General features: G+C 45.8%; 1 protein-coding gene across 5 annotated transcripts in view; it reads left to right on the forward strand.

Moving 5' to 3' along the window:
* The window catches only part of ltbp1 (latent transforming growth factor beta binding protein 1), an 81412-nt gene that overhangs the window by 3684 nt on the left and 60845 nt on the right, over positions 1-16883 (forward strand). For all 5 annotated transcript variants that reach the window (XM_084709632.1, XM_084709633.1, XM_084709635.1 and 2 more), the window contains exon 3: positions 4963-5269. In XM_084709632.1, the coding sequence (XP_084565758.1) occupies positions 4963-5269 (307 nt within the window). The remainder of the gene's footprint in view (positions 1-4962; positions 5270-16883) is intronic.

Raw genomic sequence — 16883 nt, forward strand, 5'->3', positions numbered from 1 at the left:
TTTTGGAATATGGAAAAATATGATAATAATTCATTCCTGGGCGATAGTCAGTCATGTATTTTATGAAGCGCTCTCCATATCCTTATTTTTTTTTTAGCTCAATTAGTTTTTCAGCATCAGCTCTTTTCTTTTCCCCACCTCTCCTGTCATGGAAGATAGACTAGGTTGTAAATTCACCACGCAAAATGTTTAATGGAGCTTGATTTCGAGATGCCCCCCTGCCTTTACAACCACCCCTGAAAGTGCTAACAAAAGAGTTTCTTAATAGAAATGAATTTTGTTTGTTCTGGCGACACTTGACACGTGGCTCGGTAGCCACTGTGCATAAAGTGTTCTTTCAGCTTGTCAGTCACACCGAAGCCTCAACCTCCCACCAAGCCCAGTTTTTTTCTTCTTCATCTTGTGGGTAGCTTGTGACATGCTTGCTTGTAAAAAGAGCTATACAAATGCATTTGATTTGATTTGACTTGTAGAAACTGTGAAAATCATACCATACCCATCTTGTAACATGTTTTAAATCCTGTTTAGTTTCTATGTGAAGCCACACACAATATATGAAGTCTTTAGGACCAAGTTAATCCAGCATTTACAGCATCATTAGAGCACCAGAAAAAAACGTCTCTGTGTTATAACTTGAGTCCATTTCTCCATGGCCAGCAATGAGGCAACAGCAATATTTATAACCGTTAAGCTATCATGAACATTACTTACAGACTATAACGGTATGTCGGATGAGCTTTGTTCCAGTGTTCTTGGTCTGTTTTATTGCATCCTCTGACGGCATGTGATTCAGATACACAAACTCCTCAGTTCATTTAGAGGGCTGTAATTCAATTGTAATGATGGGGAAATATTCCAAGTATGTATCCAGTCTATTCCAGACACTCATGAGGTACTGTCAAATGGCTTGTGATGATTTAATTGAGGAGGAGCATAGTCAGTGCTTTGTTTCAAGTGAACGAAGGACGGCCTCAGACAAGTGGCAGTCAGAACATTTATCTTCAAACACAATAAGTAGAATAGTGTCATTGCCAATACAGTCAGTTGCTTTTTAATTGAGAATAAGCTAATTACTTTCAGCTCACAGGCTGGATGCCTTCAGGCACTACCCTGTGTATGAACACTTTCACCAACCAATGACAATGAACCCAGGAGGCTTCCACACAAAACATCAGGATAACTAGAGTTAAAAGTGTCATATAGTGTAGTAATACAATATGCACAGATTACTTGGCATTTGGTTTGTTTTCAACAAAATCGTCTTTGGTGTCCCTTGATCACTGCAGTGGGGACTCCTGCCACCGCCTTCCTCATGGCCAATCAATCCCTATATGCTTTCGTTGGACTCTGTCGGGGCTGTGCACATTGTTGGACCTGCATGGTAATTGCTAGCTTTGAAAACCTGCCCAACCCATTTCTCCCTTCACCGAGCGCAACCAGAAAGTCAGCAGAGCGGGCCAGACAAAACAGAACATGAAAATATTTCACTTTCGGCTTTATTCTGCACGGCACGATGGAGGAACCGTCCTCAGTTTTCATGAAGGTTCTCTTTGAAAAAATACAACCCGTAGGCGTCTTGCAACTTCCCGATATGAGTTAGACTTTTTTGTATATGTTTAAGCTGTCATGCTTCTACAGTTTTTCCTCACGTGTGTTGAGAAGACAGCATAGCATGTGGAGAAGACGCCAGATTGTTATGTAGCTGAGATGGACTCACAAAAGGGTCTTTGTGCCTCCAGAATGCTTCTCATCCTCTCAAAGCTAAGACTGTTTTCCTTCTAAGCTGTGGATGCTCTTGTGTAGGGAAACCCATGATACGATGAGTCCGAACGGGTCAAAATGTCCTTCAGAAAGTCAAGTGCAACATTTAAAACTGCTAAGTTTAAGCTTGCTTTAAAAAAGTCCCTTTTAAATGACTTTAAAGAGTATTTTCATGACCTTGTAGGTAAGCCCACTTAATATCTTCTGCAATGAGGCCAGTAGTTCGTGCATACTCCTTGTACCAAATAATCCGGGTGTCTTGGTCTCTCCTTGTTGCCTGGCCAACACGCGCTCTCTCTCTCTCTCTCTGTCTCTCTCTCTCTGTCTCTCTCTCTGTCTCTCTCTCTGTCTCTCTCTCTGTCTCTCTCTCTCTCTCTCTCTCTCTCTGTCTCTCTCTCTGTCTCTCTCTCTCTCTCACACACCCTGTCCAGGCTTTCTGCCCCTGATTACTTCAGGTTTTCTTTCTGGGTTCCTTTGGTTACTTAGAGCCTCCAGGTATGTGTTTAGTCTCTCCGTCTCCTATCTGCGTACCGTATGCATACCTTGCATTTCTCTGCGAACATGGAGGCTTGCCAAGCTCAGGCAAGCTCACCCGCCCCTTTTTTCTACCCGAAGGCGCAAGAAATTTTGATGGATTAAGGGAAGAGAAAGAGAGAAGGCGCAGTGTCAGTCTTACGAACGAAACCAGTCAATCTGTCTGATAGATTATGGAAACTAGGCAATAATTGCGAGGAATTGTACCCGTGTTCCCCCTCATCCAAGCACTTGGTTTTTAATATTCATCTTGATTGAGGGCAACTTCCACAGTCACTAGAGCCCTCTTCCATTGTGCGGAACTCATTGGAGAGCTGTATGTGGTTAAGTGGGGTGAACACAACACCCGGCAATAGCACTGTCTTAATCGACTTGGCTTTCTCCACATGCCTAGTGAACTGTATTGTCCAGCTCTTTTCAAAACCTTCACGGTCTCTCCTATTGATTTCACAGCTACTGAATCCCCCCCCCCCTCCATTTCAACGCAAGCAACGATGCAATAATAAACTCTAATAGAAATGGCCGTTGGGTTTTGAGGTCGAAATTGCTTGAGTCGGCATGTAGCCAGGCATTGCTGTCTCTGTCCTACGTATTGTGTTCGGATGGACAGATTTTTGAAGAAAGTATGAAAGAGGGAAAAGGCGTTAGGAAAATGTTTTTTTTTTTCTTGAATATACCAAGATGTCAGTGCATGGGAATGACGCGGGTCATGAAAACTGTTTATTTCACATTTAAACTGCCCATGGCCTGTGTAGGAAATATTTTCCTTTGTACACCCTTAGAGATGTCCTTTCTGTTGCTTCTAGTGCTATGGAGACACAAGTCCAGCCAGGGGATAGATAATGCCATCCCTAGCCAAGAAGAACCAGTGAGATACCAGATATCCATATGAATAAACTGAATCATTGTCAAAATATTTGAGAGAGAAAGCACTGCCTTTTTTTGAATTGTGTGCTACAAGCTTAGACTTGTGTGTGTTTGTGCATGCTTTTGGTCCTCTCTAAACTACCAAATGGAAATCATCTTTTGAGGGGGTCATAGTGTTGTTTCATCAAAGAGCAGAAAGTCACCATGTATGATTTACTTTCCTTCCCAAGCTAACAGTTAAATCTGCATCACTCACTCCTTTGGCCTTGTCATAGAACAGTGCTCTTGTGTAGCTTACCTAAGTCTCAGAGAGAGGGACCTATTCACAAAACAGATGGCAGCCTCTCTCAGGTCCAGCAAAGGTGCAGGGCAGAGGCAAGGGGGAGCCAGAAATATGTATGCTTGTCGGAAAAGAAAGCCCAAAAAAAAAACTAAACTGTGCCCTGAGTGGAAAATGATAGGTTGGGGGCATGTCGAAACACAAACATAACTCAGCAGAGTGGGGGAAAAAATGACAAGTCTGATGTCATCTTTGATGTAATCGCCCTAAGATGCAGGATAGGGCAGGGATATTCTTGTTGTTTAGCATGTGCTCATTAGGCTCCTTGCTTTGTGCCACCAGTGTGACTGCTGGGGAGACAAGCGATCTTTCTTCTGGGTGGTGCATGACTTGCCTTTTGAAGCACTTTGGACGCTCTCTCATTAATCACTTTCACAAATCAAAAGGCGCTAATTAGGCTAACGAGTAGAGTGTGAGACAAGCATAGCAAGGCACACCCGCAGGGACCCCACTGGAATCTGGGAGGGGCAAGGCTCTCATTTCCTCCCCTTGACTACACACTACACACACGCACACACTACACACACTGACCTGTATCCTTTAGTAAGCGCCTTAGCATATCTGGAGTTGGTGTAGTGTGTCGGAGACCAGTTTGGGTGCGTGTGTGCAAGCTTAGGCCGCTGTGGCCGTGAGGCACGCTTTGTAGTTGAGAAATGACAGTCTCAGTCCTGTGCCTTTAGAGAATGGAGCCCAGTGTAATTACAGGCTACCTGCCAGCCTCCAGTACAAAGGCAAAGACACACATACGCACACGCACACTCCTTTTCTTCACGTTTCTTTCTCTGACATTCTCCCTACTGTATCTCTTTTCCTCACAATATACGCCACCACTCACCATATGATGTCACTGAATGCAGTTTGGATGAGTGGGGATACGTTTCACACCCTCGGTAACCATGGAGTTGGTATTTACATGGACTTCTTGGATGTTTTAGACCATGATTGTTCGAGACGTGTCCATTCAGAACAAGAATAACGGTATATTAGCAGCACAAGACACACACTGCGGGGGGCATCGACACTTGGAACACACACACACACACGTTCAAACTTCACACGGACCCAGGAGGTAGCCCACCTGAGCACCAAACAGTGCTGCAAGCAAGGATCCAAACCAGATCTTCTCGCTGTGGCGACAGTGCAAGGCATTCTTATGACCGTAGGACCGCAAATAACTGATGTAAATGTGTTCCCTCAATTAAAGATTAAAAATAGCCACCATGGGTCTCCCAAAGATGACTTGATATCAGTGGAATTTCACATGTCTGTGTGTGTGTGCTTATTTTGTGTTCTTTGTATGTTATTGGATTTATTTCTGCATTTGTGTGTCCACATGTGTGTGTGTGTGTGTGTGTGTGTGCGCTACCCCGTTTCTCTCCGTATATTTGTACATGAATACAGTACATTCACATCATCTTTCATCACATCCTCCCTTTCTGTTTCTCTCCCTTTTTCCGCAGCCAACTGCATGCCTCCGTGCCAGAACGGAGGAATGTGCCTCAGGCCGCAGCACTGCGTCTGCAAGGCAGGCTCAAAGGGCAAGGTATGTGAGCAGAAGCCTGTGCCCACCTCCTCCTACCCAGGCCTGCCTGGGAACGGCCCCGCCAACGGACATACAAACGGACACGCCAACGGACACAACTTGGTGCCCCAGCGGCCCATACCTCAGCAGGGGTACGCCCCCGCACCGGTCAGCAACATGGCCCAGATGCGACTGACCGTCAAGCAGTCGCCCCACATCGTCCGACCCCAGCACGTCCAGCAGCAGTGAGTTTTACCCCCCTTCCCACCCCCGTGCTTCTCTGCATGTGGTCACTGTAGGTGCTGTTTTCTGTTGACATTATGATAATGCTTGTAAAGTCTTGGGTTCATGCATCGCTTTCTACCCATCTGGTTTTGGTTTACACCCTTAACAGTTTATTGGTTGTGGAGTCACAATGGAGCTCTCTGTCAAACAATGTCTAAGTTGGTCTGAAGGTTCATCTGTAGACAATCATCCAGGTACTCTATGCCTGAGATAATGATATGGACCACTTAGACAGTAATAAATATACAGCAAGCCAAATTTGAACAGAACAGACATATCTCTGTGAAAGTGCTTTACCGTTGACAGTCATGGTAAAGTTTAACAAGAGTTTCATTATGGACACGTATTAGTATAATACTTTGTCCCTTTACTCAACATTACTCAGCTTTTTAATAAGCTGTTATTGAAATATTTCTGGCTCCTTTCTTGGTTAGCTGTTGGTTTGTTTTGCCTGTCAGTGCAGCAGAAGTCAGGAAAGATTGCAATCATGACATGGATAGGCCCAGTGCCTTGACAATATTAATTGGAGTGAATGCAGACTTTTGAATTGGTCATTGTGAAGCTCAGTGTTGAGTATAATCTACCTGGTAAAGTGTCTGGTTTCAAAATCACGAGCAGTGTCTCACTCTGATTGATTCATTATGTTTATTCGTTGTGTTAAAATGTGAATGAATACATTTTAAGGACAGTGTTTCATGTGCTTTCAGTGTAAAAAATGTATAAAATATTGTAGGTTTTCATGCGTTTCTCAAGCAAGTGTAATTGCTACCAGATTTGTGTCCTCCAAAGCTGCTCTCAATTTTTCAGGGGAGATTTATTTGGCACTGGAAACTGTTCTCCTATCACTCACAACTGCAGCGGAATATGTCATCTGATATATAGGGAGCATTTATTTTTTCCTTTAATTTACAGGTCAATCACTCATAATCAGATCAGTTACATTTCCAAAAGTAGAATGGAGAGGGAAAGGTTTAATTTTACGCTATAGGTAAATGGATTTAAATTGTTTCGGCCCAAAGCAGAATTCCAATTCGATTTAAGGTAGGGTCTAGAAAATATTGGAATATGAAACCTAGTCTTTACATGTCTAGCCTAGCACTGTCTGTCTGCATCCAGACTCACTGTGACCTTTGACCCCTATCAAACACACAGACCTTGTGACCGCTGGTCTTTAATGGCATGTCATTGGTCTGAGATCTCTGTGATGTCATAATGGGTAAACCGGTTTCCATCATTAAACCGTTTAACAAAGACTGTTAACAAAGGCAATGAAATGTTTCCACATGTTTATGTTTAAACCGTATTCTTTAAGATCCATACCTCGGGCCATTAATCATATTGTATCGCTAGTTTATATCCCATTAAACTCCTAGTTTGAGCTAAAAAAAACTTGACCACAAACCAAACACTGAATACTCTTGAGAGTGTATGATGTTATGTTGAGGTATGGGTATACTTAAGCAATCCCACTTTAAACACAGGGGCTGTCTGTTAGGTGTTGAAGTGCATGGTCATAAGGTTAGCCACATAACACTATTCACAAATATGAGCTTGACTTAAGAGTCTCTCTCCAGCGTCTTAGTACACCGACGCATAAATCATGACAGACAAGCTAATGTTACTATCATGGTGTCACTTTAGTTTTAGCAAACAGAACTCCATGTTAGGGTGTTAAAACACAACAGGAGCCAAATATCTGGTGAAAGGTTTGAAATTGCCAGAGGATTTCAATTTGGCATTGTCACTGGAGGATCATTTCAGGTTTATTCTGCTATTTGTTCTAGAAGAGGGGTTTGATCCTGGAGAAGCCCCAGACCTGCTGCTCAGAAGCAGGGGGTAAACAGAGTGTGATTTGTTGGCTGACTGCTGATTTTCCTGAAGAGATCAAAGGTACTGGAAGCTGGGTCTGGCATAACTAGAGGTGTAAGCTCTAGCTAGACTTGACTCCTGTATTTGGAGAACAGAGAGGGTGTGTGTGTGGGGGGGTGAGGGGTGGGGTGCGCTTGCGTCTGACCCTGCGAACAGAATCCAGGCGGGCAACCTTTTTAGCAGCGCTACTGGTCATGCCTGAAGGGCCAAGACAAGCCCCTCTGTGCTGTTTGGAAGGGAGTTACGTGCGTTCTTTTTTTGTTTTCACTTGATCTACTGGAGAAGTGAACACAGTTGAAATGAGAGGATCGCGGCCGATTGGACACAGGGGCTGGCGGCACAAGTGGCTCTGTAGCCCTTTCATTCCAGGAGCCGCTGTCTTTAACAAATCAACAAGACCCGGCAGCCTGTCCCCCTCTCGAACCTACATCCACGGCAGCGAGGTTTAATGCACTGACCCTCGTACTATGAATTGTCGGGACAATTACACTCCCAATGTTCGAGCTCCTCCCCATGTAATGGAAGTTTAAATGATCAATGCTGTGGTATTCTGTGACAGATGCTAATGTACAGTACGCTTGATCCTTAGGAGACCCTTCCTGGTGGTCTGTATGGACTGGCAGCCCTGTGGTTAGGAGTCTTGACCCTACAACAGAACCAGTAAAGCATGTTGAGTGCAGCATGCCAGCATACCCTGGTCTGACTAGCAGAGTGGTTCATTTATGCAGATATTTGATGACTCGTGGCTTTTAGTTGGTCTCTCTTCTTTTTCCACGTTCTCTGTCCGGGGTAGTGAGTAACGTTAACGTTTGTCACCCTCCCACGCATGTCTAGAGGTAACGTTCCCCATTCAAAACACGACTGCCGTCCTTAATTGTTTGTACCTACTTACACTAGATCCCCTACCTGTCATAACTTACACTCATTTTCCCATTCAGCGTCTCAGGCTCAGGACAATGAGTGGGCGGGGGGGAAATGACCTCACCTCGTAACACATAGTAACTGCTGAATCAGAGTAGAAGATATGAAACCCCTCTCCTCCATGTCTTGTGAAATGACTCACTGTGAGTTTGCTGTGTGATGTCCTCATCCCATTATGGGGTGTGTGTAAAAGAGTGAAATTAGATTTATTTTTGCCACTTGTTGCTCACCCGTCAGAATCAGTTTACCACAGCCAAAGCATTGACGCAGATACCCGTCTACCTCCACCATCTCACATAGTGATGCTGTGTTTAAGTTCACTGGGTTCATTATCATAAAGCAAAGTGGATCTGTTCTCGCGGGGAGAGAATGGAAGGCTTGCAGGGGCTTTTGGTGAAGTGTTTTCACACACACAAAGATGTGTGTGCACCGGTCTGCCTGACCGCGAGCATGCCCTGAAGATGTGTGTGCACCGGTCTGCCTGACCGCGAGCATGCCCTGAAGATGTGTGTGCACCGGTCTGCCTGACCGCGAGCATGCCCTGAAGATGTGTGTGCACCGGTCTGCCTGACCGCGAGCATGCCCTGAAGATGTGTGTGCACCGGTCTGCCTGACCGCGAGCATGCCCTGAAGATGTGTGTGCACCGGTCTGCCTGACCGCGAGCATGCCCTGAAGATGTGTGTGCACCGGTCTGCCTGACCGCGAGCATGCCCTGAAGATGTGAGTGCACCGGTCTGCCTGACCGCGAGCATGCCCTGAAGATGTGTGTGCACCGGTCTGCCTGACCGCGAGCATGCCCTGAAGATGTGAGTGCACCGGTCTGCCTGACCGCGAGCATGCCCTGAAGATGTGTGTGCACCGGTCTGCCTGACCGCGAGCATGCCCTGAAGATGTGAGTGCACCGGTCTGCCTGACCGCGAGCATGCCCTGAAGATGTGAGTGCACCGGTCTGCCTGACCGCGAGCATGCCCTGAAGATGTGTGTGCACCGGTCTGCCTGACCGCGAGCATGCCCTGAAGATGTGAGTGCACCGGTCTGCCTGACCGCGAGCATGCCCTGAAGATGTGAGTGCACCAGTCTGCCTGACCGCGAGCATGCCCTGAAGATGTGTGTGCACCAGTCTGCCTGACCGCGAGCATGCCCTGAAGATGTGTGTGCACCAGTCTGCCTGACCGCGAGCATGCCCTGAAGATGTGAGTGCACCAGTCTGCCTGACCGCGAGCATGCCCTGAAGATGTGTGTGCACCGGTCTGCCTGACCGTGAGCATGCCCTGAAGATGTGTGTGCACCGGTCTGCCTGACCGCGAGCATGCCCTGAAGATGTGTGTGCACCGGTCTGCCTGACCGCGAGCATGCCCTGAAGATGTGTGTGCACCGGTCTGCCTGACCGCGAGCATGCCCTGAAGATGTGAGTGCACCGGTCTGCCTGACCGCGAGCATGCCCTGAAGATGTGTGTGCACCGGTCTGCCTGACCGCGAGCATGCCCTGAAGATGTGTGTGCACCGGTCTGCCTGACCGCGAGCATGCCCTGAAGATGTGTGTGCACCGGTCTGCCTGACCGCGAGCATGCCCTGAAGATGTGTGTGCACCGGTCTGCCTGACCGCGAGCATGCCCTGAAGATGTGTGTGCACCGGTCTGCCTGACCGCGAGCATGCCCTGAAGATGTGTGTGCACCGGTCTGCCTGACCGCGAGCATGCCCTGAAGATGTGTGTGCACCAGTCTGCCTGACCGCGAGCATGCCCTGAAGATGTGTGTGCACCGGTCTGCCTGACCGTGAGCATGCCCTGAAGATGTGTGTGCACCAGTCTGCCTGACCGCGAGCATGCCCTGAAGATGTGAGTGCACCGGTCTGCCTGACCGTGAGCATGCCCTGAAGATGTGAGTGCACCGGTCTGCCTGACCGTGAGCATGCCCTGAAGATGTGAGTGCTGAAGGTCAAGGTCACCCCACGGCAGTGATCTGTTTATGTCGAAACGAGCAACATCTCCCATCTGATCTTTCCGACTTACCAGGCTCTTGTAACCATTCCTTGGATACAGGGAATGCAAAAAAGAAACCTTTTTTAATGACGGACATTGCCAGCGCAACCGGTCTCGCCGGATATTTTTGGGGTGACTGGAATATGAGTTGGTGTTTATATCTTCTTTCTCTTGCTCACTGCTCGCACACTGTCTCTCTCCCCTCCCACAGACACAAACACACACTCTTGGCTGCCCTCCGTCACCAGCTAGACTCTCAGTTCTCGCTGGCACCTTCAGAGATAAGTGGCAATAGACACTGTTGTATTTGTTTGTTGGGCTTCCAATATTTGATATACAGTAGATTTGTCACAGTGGTCACTCAGTGCTCAGAGTATCTTGGACTGTGTAGAAACCGGACCAGATACTTTGTATCTAATCACTCCAGTCAAAATGCCTGTATACCTTGCATTGATGGACACTGGAAAATCCCAATTTCTTTGTAAAGGCATACCTGTATGTGCGTACCTGTGTTTGGTCTGACAATTTACTGTGCGGATGAAAGGATCTTTTGAAGTCTAACCCTACCTCTTACAAGACAGAGCTTAATAGATCTATTCAAAGAGATAAAGGCAACAATGAGCAGACCAGGCACCTGTGTGAGAGAGAGAGAGAGAGAGAGAGACAGAAAGAGAGAGACAGAAAGAGAGACAGAGAGGGACAGAAAGAGAGAGACAGAGAGGAAGACAGAGAGAGAGGGAGCGAGAGAGACAGATAAAGAGACACGGAGAGGGAGAGAGTAGATCGGTTGTCTGGCACTGGGACCTGCTGCTGGAGAGATAGAAACCAGCTGGTCTAATGTTTACATGAGTGTCTCTGGAGCAGAGAAAATACGGGCCAACTGAGAATGTCCAAAGGTTGCCATTGACACTGTATCTAAGCAGGTCCTCACTCTCTCTCTCTCTCTTGGTCTCCTTCACTAATTTGCTACCATTATTTCTCTCCTCGTCATTTCTGTCTTACACACACACACAAACACTGTCTCTGTCTTTCACTCTATCGCTGTCCTCAATTTTGTGTCCTGGATTTGCAGTAGCGGTGGGTATAATAATCCAAAAGGCTTTTGTCCTCATGATACAGGTAGTGTTATAATGCGCTCTATGGCTGGTGTGTGAGGCGCTGTAGAAAGACCTGGAAGGGTGAGGTAGGAAGGAAGGGAAGAAGGAAGCTAGGCAAGGGAACTGAACAGTGTAGTGATCTCACCTCTCCATTGTGGAGAGGCCGTAAAGATACCCCTTATTCTATTCTAGGAATTCACGCGTACTTCAGCACACACACACAGGACCTGGCACATGCACATAGACATAGTCATGTCTTTGCCCACACGTACACGAGCATGTACTGTATATACATGAATCTATACTATACACACAGAGGCACACAGACTACAGTTTATACCGCTCAAGCTCAATTGAACAGGACTGAATCAAAGCAAATACACACGCTAATGCAAATCTAAAAAGACCATTATACACAACACACACACATTAGCTCCAGACTTTCATACAGAAACAGCATGTCTATTTCAGTGGATGTGGTGGAAGGTTGTGGCTATTTACAAGGCTATCACATTCTGTTTATTTATACTATGCCAAGGGGGACTGTGGATGAGCTATGAAATGAGCTGCTAGCTCTGGCTGTCTGTTCGTCCAACCCACTGCCCCAGCGCCACTAGGCCCATGTGCCTGCCAGCGGCCTGTCTTCCTTCTTGCCTGCCTGTCTGTCTGCCTGCTTCCTGTTTGTCTGACACCCATGCATCCTCACTCTGTTCCCACACGTTGCCCTCTCTGAGGCCTCTAGTATCCCAAAAGACTAGCTGTCAGTCAGGGGGAAGGAGTCATGACCTTTCCCTTCACCCCAGAACCCTTATACAACTCAACCTAAGTAAACCCTCTTATGTAATTCAGCTTGACCCCCCCCCCCCCCCCCCCCTTACAAGACTCAACCCACAACAACTTACACCAAGTTTAGCCTTAGCCCCCCTTCCCTTCTTGTGAAACGTTGTGGGGGGCTGTTGAGTGAATATTCATTGTGGGGCTTCCTCAAAAGTTTGAATTGATACACAGCCAATCATCATCCACCACCCCTCCCTGTGATACCCCTGAGTGTCTCCAAAATGCATTCATTACATCACTTATTTCTTCAAAGGTTTTAACCTCTAGAGTACTTAAATACATTCATTAAATGTAATTTTGTTTACAAAGATTTGTCAGAATCAAGACCAGTATTGATGAGTTTAGCCGTACCTGAGTATAACTGCTGTGCAGTGCTGTTGTAACATAACTTCTGTATAATGGGAGACTTTTGAATATTCCCAAAAATATGAATGAGTATTCAAACAGCAAAACATTGTTATAAGCACATCCCTACTCAGTTCAAATGTGCACTTCCAATGATCTGGCCCTTCCAAGGTCATTTTGAGTTCAGTGTCTTCTTGTGTTTCATTAGAGACCATTGCTACTATTTGTTCTTTCTGGTAATGGGGGATAAACTGTGTCCTGTAGAGGTGGGTGGCCCTTAAACTCACACAGGTATTCCTTGGATTCACAATAGCATGGGAACTCCGCCACTACCTGATCCTCCCAGTTTGGTCATGTGGAGTTCACGTTACTTTCTACAGTAAGAGGAAAGGGACTTGCGCATTAAATGGATGGTCCTCTCTCTAGTTCCCCAGCACACCATGGTTGTAAGCTGTTTAAGCTCTCCTGCTGTTCTTTGAACAATAATTATTCATTTGAAAAGCCTGTTCTTCTCTCTTGCTTTTGAAACCAGTCATGTCTTGTGAAGACAAACAAAGTATCTCTCATTTGCCCCTCTTCCACAAGATGAGTTGCTTTTGTGGTGGAAAGCATGCAATTTGCATTATTGTGGTCAAGGCTGACATTAATTATTGGGGGAGTTTATTGTCAATGTGAATCTAAACCCAAAGGACGTAATTGGATTTGAAGTTGGTAATCTTTTCCTGTTGCTTTTGTGTTTTATGTGGTGCCTCAACCAACATTTTTTAATGACTTTCTTGCTCATTTACTGGTGCTTTTCATTCAGTGTTGAATTTCAGTGTTTGTGAAACGAGCAGTGATCATAAGTCATTATGTCGGTTATCACTAACACCCTAGAGAATCCAGTGGATTCATTTCAACAATCTCCCCTGGTGTCTGTCAGTGTGTGTTCCATCCCAGTAACTAAGCAGAGATAAGCCGCTTATCTTTGATAAAGTCATACTGCATGATCAGAATTCAGAGAACAAGCCCCATGTGACTGCAGGCAAATCTCTGGCATTTGCTTACTCAGTCGACGGCCCTACTGTATTTAACTGGACTATTTGAAGAGATTAATGATAATAAATATGCCTCCAACCAGCCCTCAGGCCTTCACCCCCCCCCCCCCCCCTTTAGAGTTCAAATATTAGAGGAGGAAATTTGCTGGCCCCTCCCCCAACAGCTCATCTGACAGCTGGCCAAACAGAATATAGATAGATCAATTCAAGTTTACTTTTATTTTTACCACAGCAATCCCCCTCCCCACCCTCCAGAAGTGCGTACACAAATAGATTTACTGCCTATTACCACCGTACCTTGATGAAAAGGGACCCAAGGTCCAAGCTTGTAAGAGGGTCACAACGTTGCAAAAAAAAAAGAAGTCTGGAGTCTGGACAAAAAAACGAACTTGGTCTGAAAGCTATTTGGATAGCAGTCTTACCTCTGTGCCTCACTCCGACCTCCCCATTTCTGAATGTGACTGCGATTAATAATATCCCCAGTGAGTCTGGGGCCACTGAGCGATGCTGCAGTCCCTTTATTGTGGTATTTAATGAGCCATTAAATTCAGACCTCACAGTGAGCCTATATTACAGTGGCCCCCTTTTTACCTGCTGGCACAGGGCCCTGGGGGACGTGGGTAAAAAAAAGATATACTCCACAGCAGAATGTTGAGCTATGCATTGGCTGCAACAACAAAAAAACCTTTTAAAAAGAAACACCCGTCTCTGAAATGAGTCATCGTTTTTCTGCAGAAGAGTTGAGCCATTGTTAAACTGTCTTCAACGGTTTTGGTTTTCCAGACGACGCTTTAAACGTCCTTTTAGTGTTTGCCTCAAGGTCGTTTAGTAGCATGTTAATGTGCATTATATTGTGTCCCGGCACAATACGATTGAACTTATTTGAAGTCTTCAGGTTGTTGTGCAATGTGATGGGATACCATGGGGAATAGCATCATTGACAGTTGTAGTTTAGAAAGTAGGAGATGCCCTTATCAGACCCTAACTTGTGATCAGTGTGATCATCTTAACAACTCTGGGACTTACTCATCAGCAAAACATTGAGCCACACAGGCAGTGTTAACGCCACACAGGTACAGTGTTAATGCTACACAGGGACAGTGTTAACGCCACACAGGGACAGTGTTAACGCCACACAGGGACAGTGTTAACGCCACACAGGGACAGTGTTAACGCCACACAGGGACAGTGTTAACGCCACACAGGTACAGTGTTAACGCCACACAGGGACAGTGTTAATGCCACACAGGGACAGTGTTAACGCCACACAGGGACAGTGTTAACGCCACAGAGGGACAGTGTTAACGCCACACAGGGACAGTGTTAACGCCACACAGGGACAGTGTTAACGCCACACAGGGACAGTGTTAACGCCACACAGGGACAGTGTTAACGCCACACAGGTACAGTGTTAACGCCACCAATGAAGTGGAGCAAGTTCACGTTGGTGAACAACTTGCTTAACAACTTGACAAAGAGATGGAATCTCAAGTGATTTGCATCAAAACTCCAATAGCATTGTTATTTTATCAGTTTGTTGATGTGCAACTGTTTTGTTCAACATTTGAGCATATATATATGCTCAAATGTAACTTGAAGTTTGATACAGTGTCTAATACCCTTATCACTTCCCAACTTGAGTACTGAAGCAAGTTTTCTTCATAATGTGTCTGCATGTGTTAGTTAGTAGGCCCTAACTCTAACTCCTACTCTTCAATGTTTTTATGAAAGGGTAGAAAACTCAAAATGGTTCATGCACGGGTGCCCAGCTCTTTGGGTCTCATAGCCCGTCGGTTTTTATCTAGAAACACAACTCACTGAGGTGTTTTCTCATCAATACAGTCGCTTATAGCTGTAGAAATGCAGAGGCACTGATCTTCCATTTGGGAGGCTGTTCATATCCAAACTCCTGTCAAAGGTCTGGAGAGAGAAAGGGAGGCGCCTCTGAGGTGCTGTGCCAGCCATTCTACAAAGGAAGGTGGACAGGATGTGAGGAGAGGGATGATGATGAGATGGGTGTCAGAGAGAGAGAGAGAGACAGAGAGAGAGAACGAGACAGAAAGGTCCTCACACAGAGAAGGCTTACATGACAAATCTCTGGTGTGATGGATGTCGTCTGCGAGCCGCAGGCCCCCTCATGCCAACTGGCTCAGGAGACGATTCCACCGCTAGCATTCCTCACGCCTCACAGTCTTTATGTGCAGGAAAACCACATTGCTAGGAGGGAGAAGAAAATGGCAGCCGCACATTAGTTCCCTTCTTTCCACCTACAAGGAAATCATTTGTCCTGCAAATTGTTGAGAAACTGTGATTAGTATCTTTTCAAACACCCCCCCGTGTTTTGATAATGTCTAAAGGCATGGGGGTCCGTCGATGCTCCCTGGTATTGGTGAAGTTAGCAAGTTCATTGGTAACTTTTACAAGTACAGTAGCTCTTCTTCCAACGCAGTAGCCATTTCATACAAAGGGATCTGTTCAAATCTTGATTGGAAAAACGTTGCCGCTTTTTTATTATGTTCTGTATAATTTCACAGTGTTGTTCTTGTGCGTAAGCCCAACTGACGCTTGGCCCTGAGTTATGGTCTCATAAAGGAGGAATGATGCAACAGAACCTTTACACCTGGGCTTGAGCAGAAATAGTTTGTGGGTGGCACTGTAAACTCAATTCGACATTATCTGTTACAGTAGCCCGAAGCAGCAGTTAACTAATGTCACTGGATATTCTCGAATGCCTTTTTTTTTTTTTTTTTAAGAAGTCCTTTCAAGGAGGTCTTCTGTTATTAAGTTAAGATAAATGTTTTATTTATCAATATCAACAATGTTTATCAAGTCGCTTGGGTTAAAATGAGCTGTGGCAACCAAGCACATGGCACAATTGTAACATGTTTTTACATTTCTTAATTAATTTTCCTAATCCATGCTCCGTGTCTCAGTAGAGCTAATTGACATGTTGTGAACGGTAAGAGCTGCACTTTTTTGCCAAAGTCAATGGGCCTCATAGGAGCATGTGGAAGAGCTTAATACATAGCTCTCAGTACTTAGTGCAAGTGTTCCCATCCAATCTAAGTCAAGGGGAAAAAGCGACCTGGTTTTATAGGTGGAGAAAGAACCTTTTTTGAAGTTTTTTTTTTTTTTTTGTGTGTGTGTCAAGCAGTTGAAAGTCTTGCCTGACCCTATGGGTTCTGAAGTTGCGCTACTGTTCTTAATCCGTTTGACTAAGCACCCTGTCAACAACCTTGGAAAAAGAAGCAAGTACAAATCACGTACGTCCACAGACTTCTCATCGTCTCCCTCTCTCTGATCTCCGACTGCAGCTAAAATGTGAGTGTCAACTCCCTCAAAATACAACAGGTATCCTGTGCCCAGCCTTCACGGAGAGAACCTTCTCTCTGTGGAGCAGTTGGCTGAGAGTTAACAGAAAGCCTTCGTTTTTGGTCGTCTGAAGGGTGGTTTGGCCGGGTTCCCCCTCAATAAAGACTCGGTTC

Source organism: Hypomesus nipponensis, chromosome 11 (assembly GCF_054491055.1).
Source record: "Hypomesus nipponensis isolate SF chromosome 11, ASM5449105v1, whole genome shotgun sequence".
NCBI classification, from domain to species: domain Eukaryota; kingdom Metazoa; phylum Chordata; class Actinopteri; order Osmeriformes; family Osmeridae; genus Hypomesus; species Hypomesus nipponensis.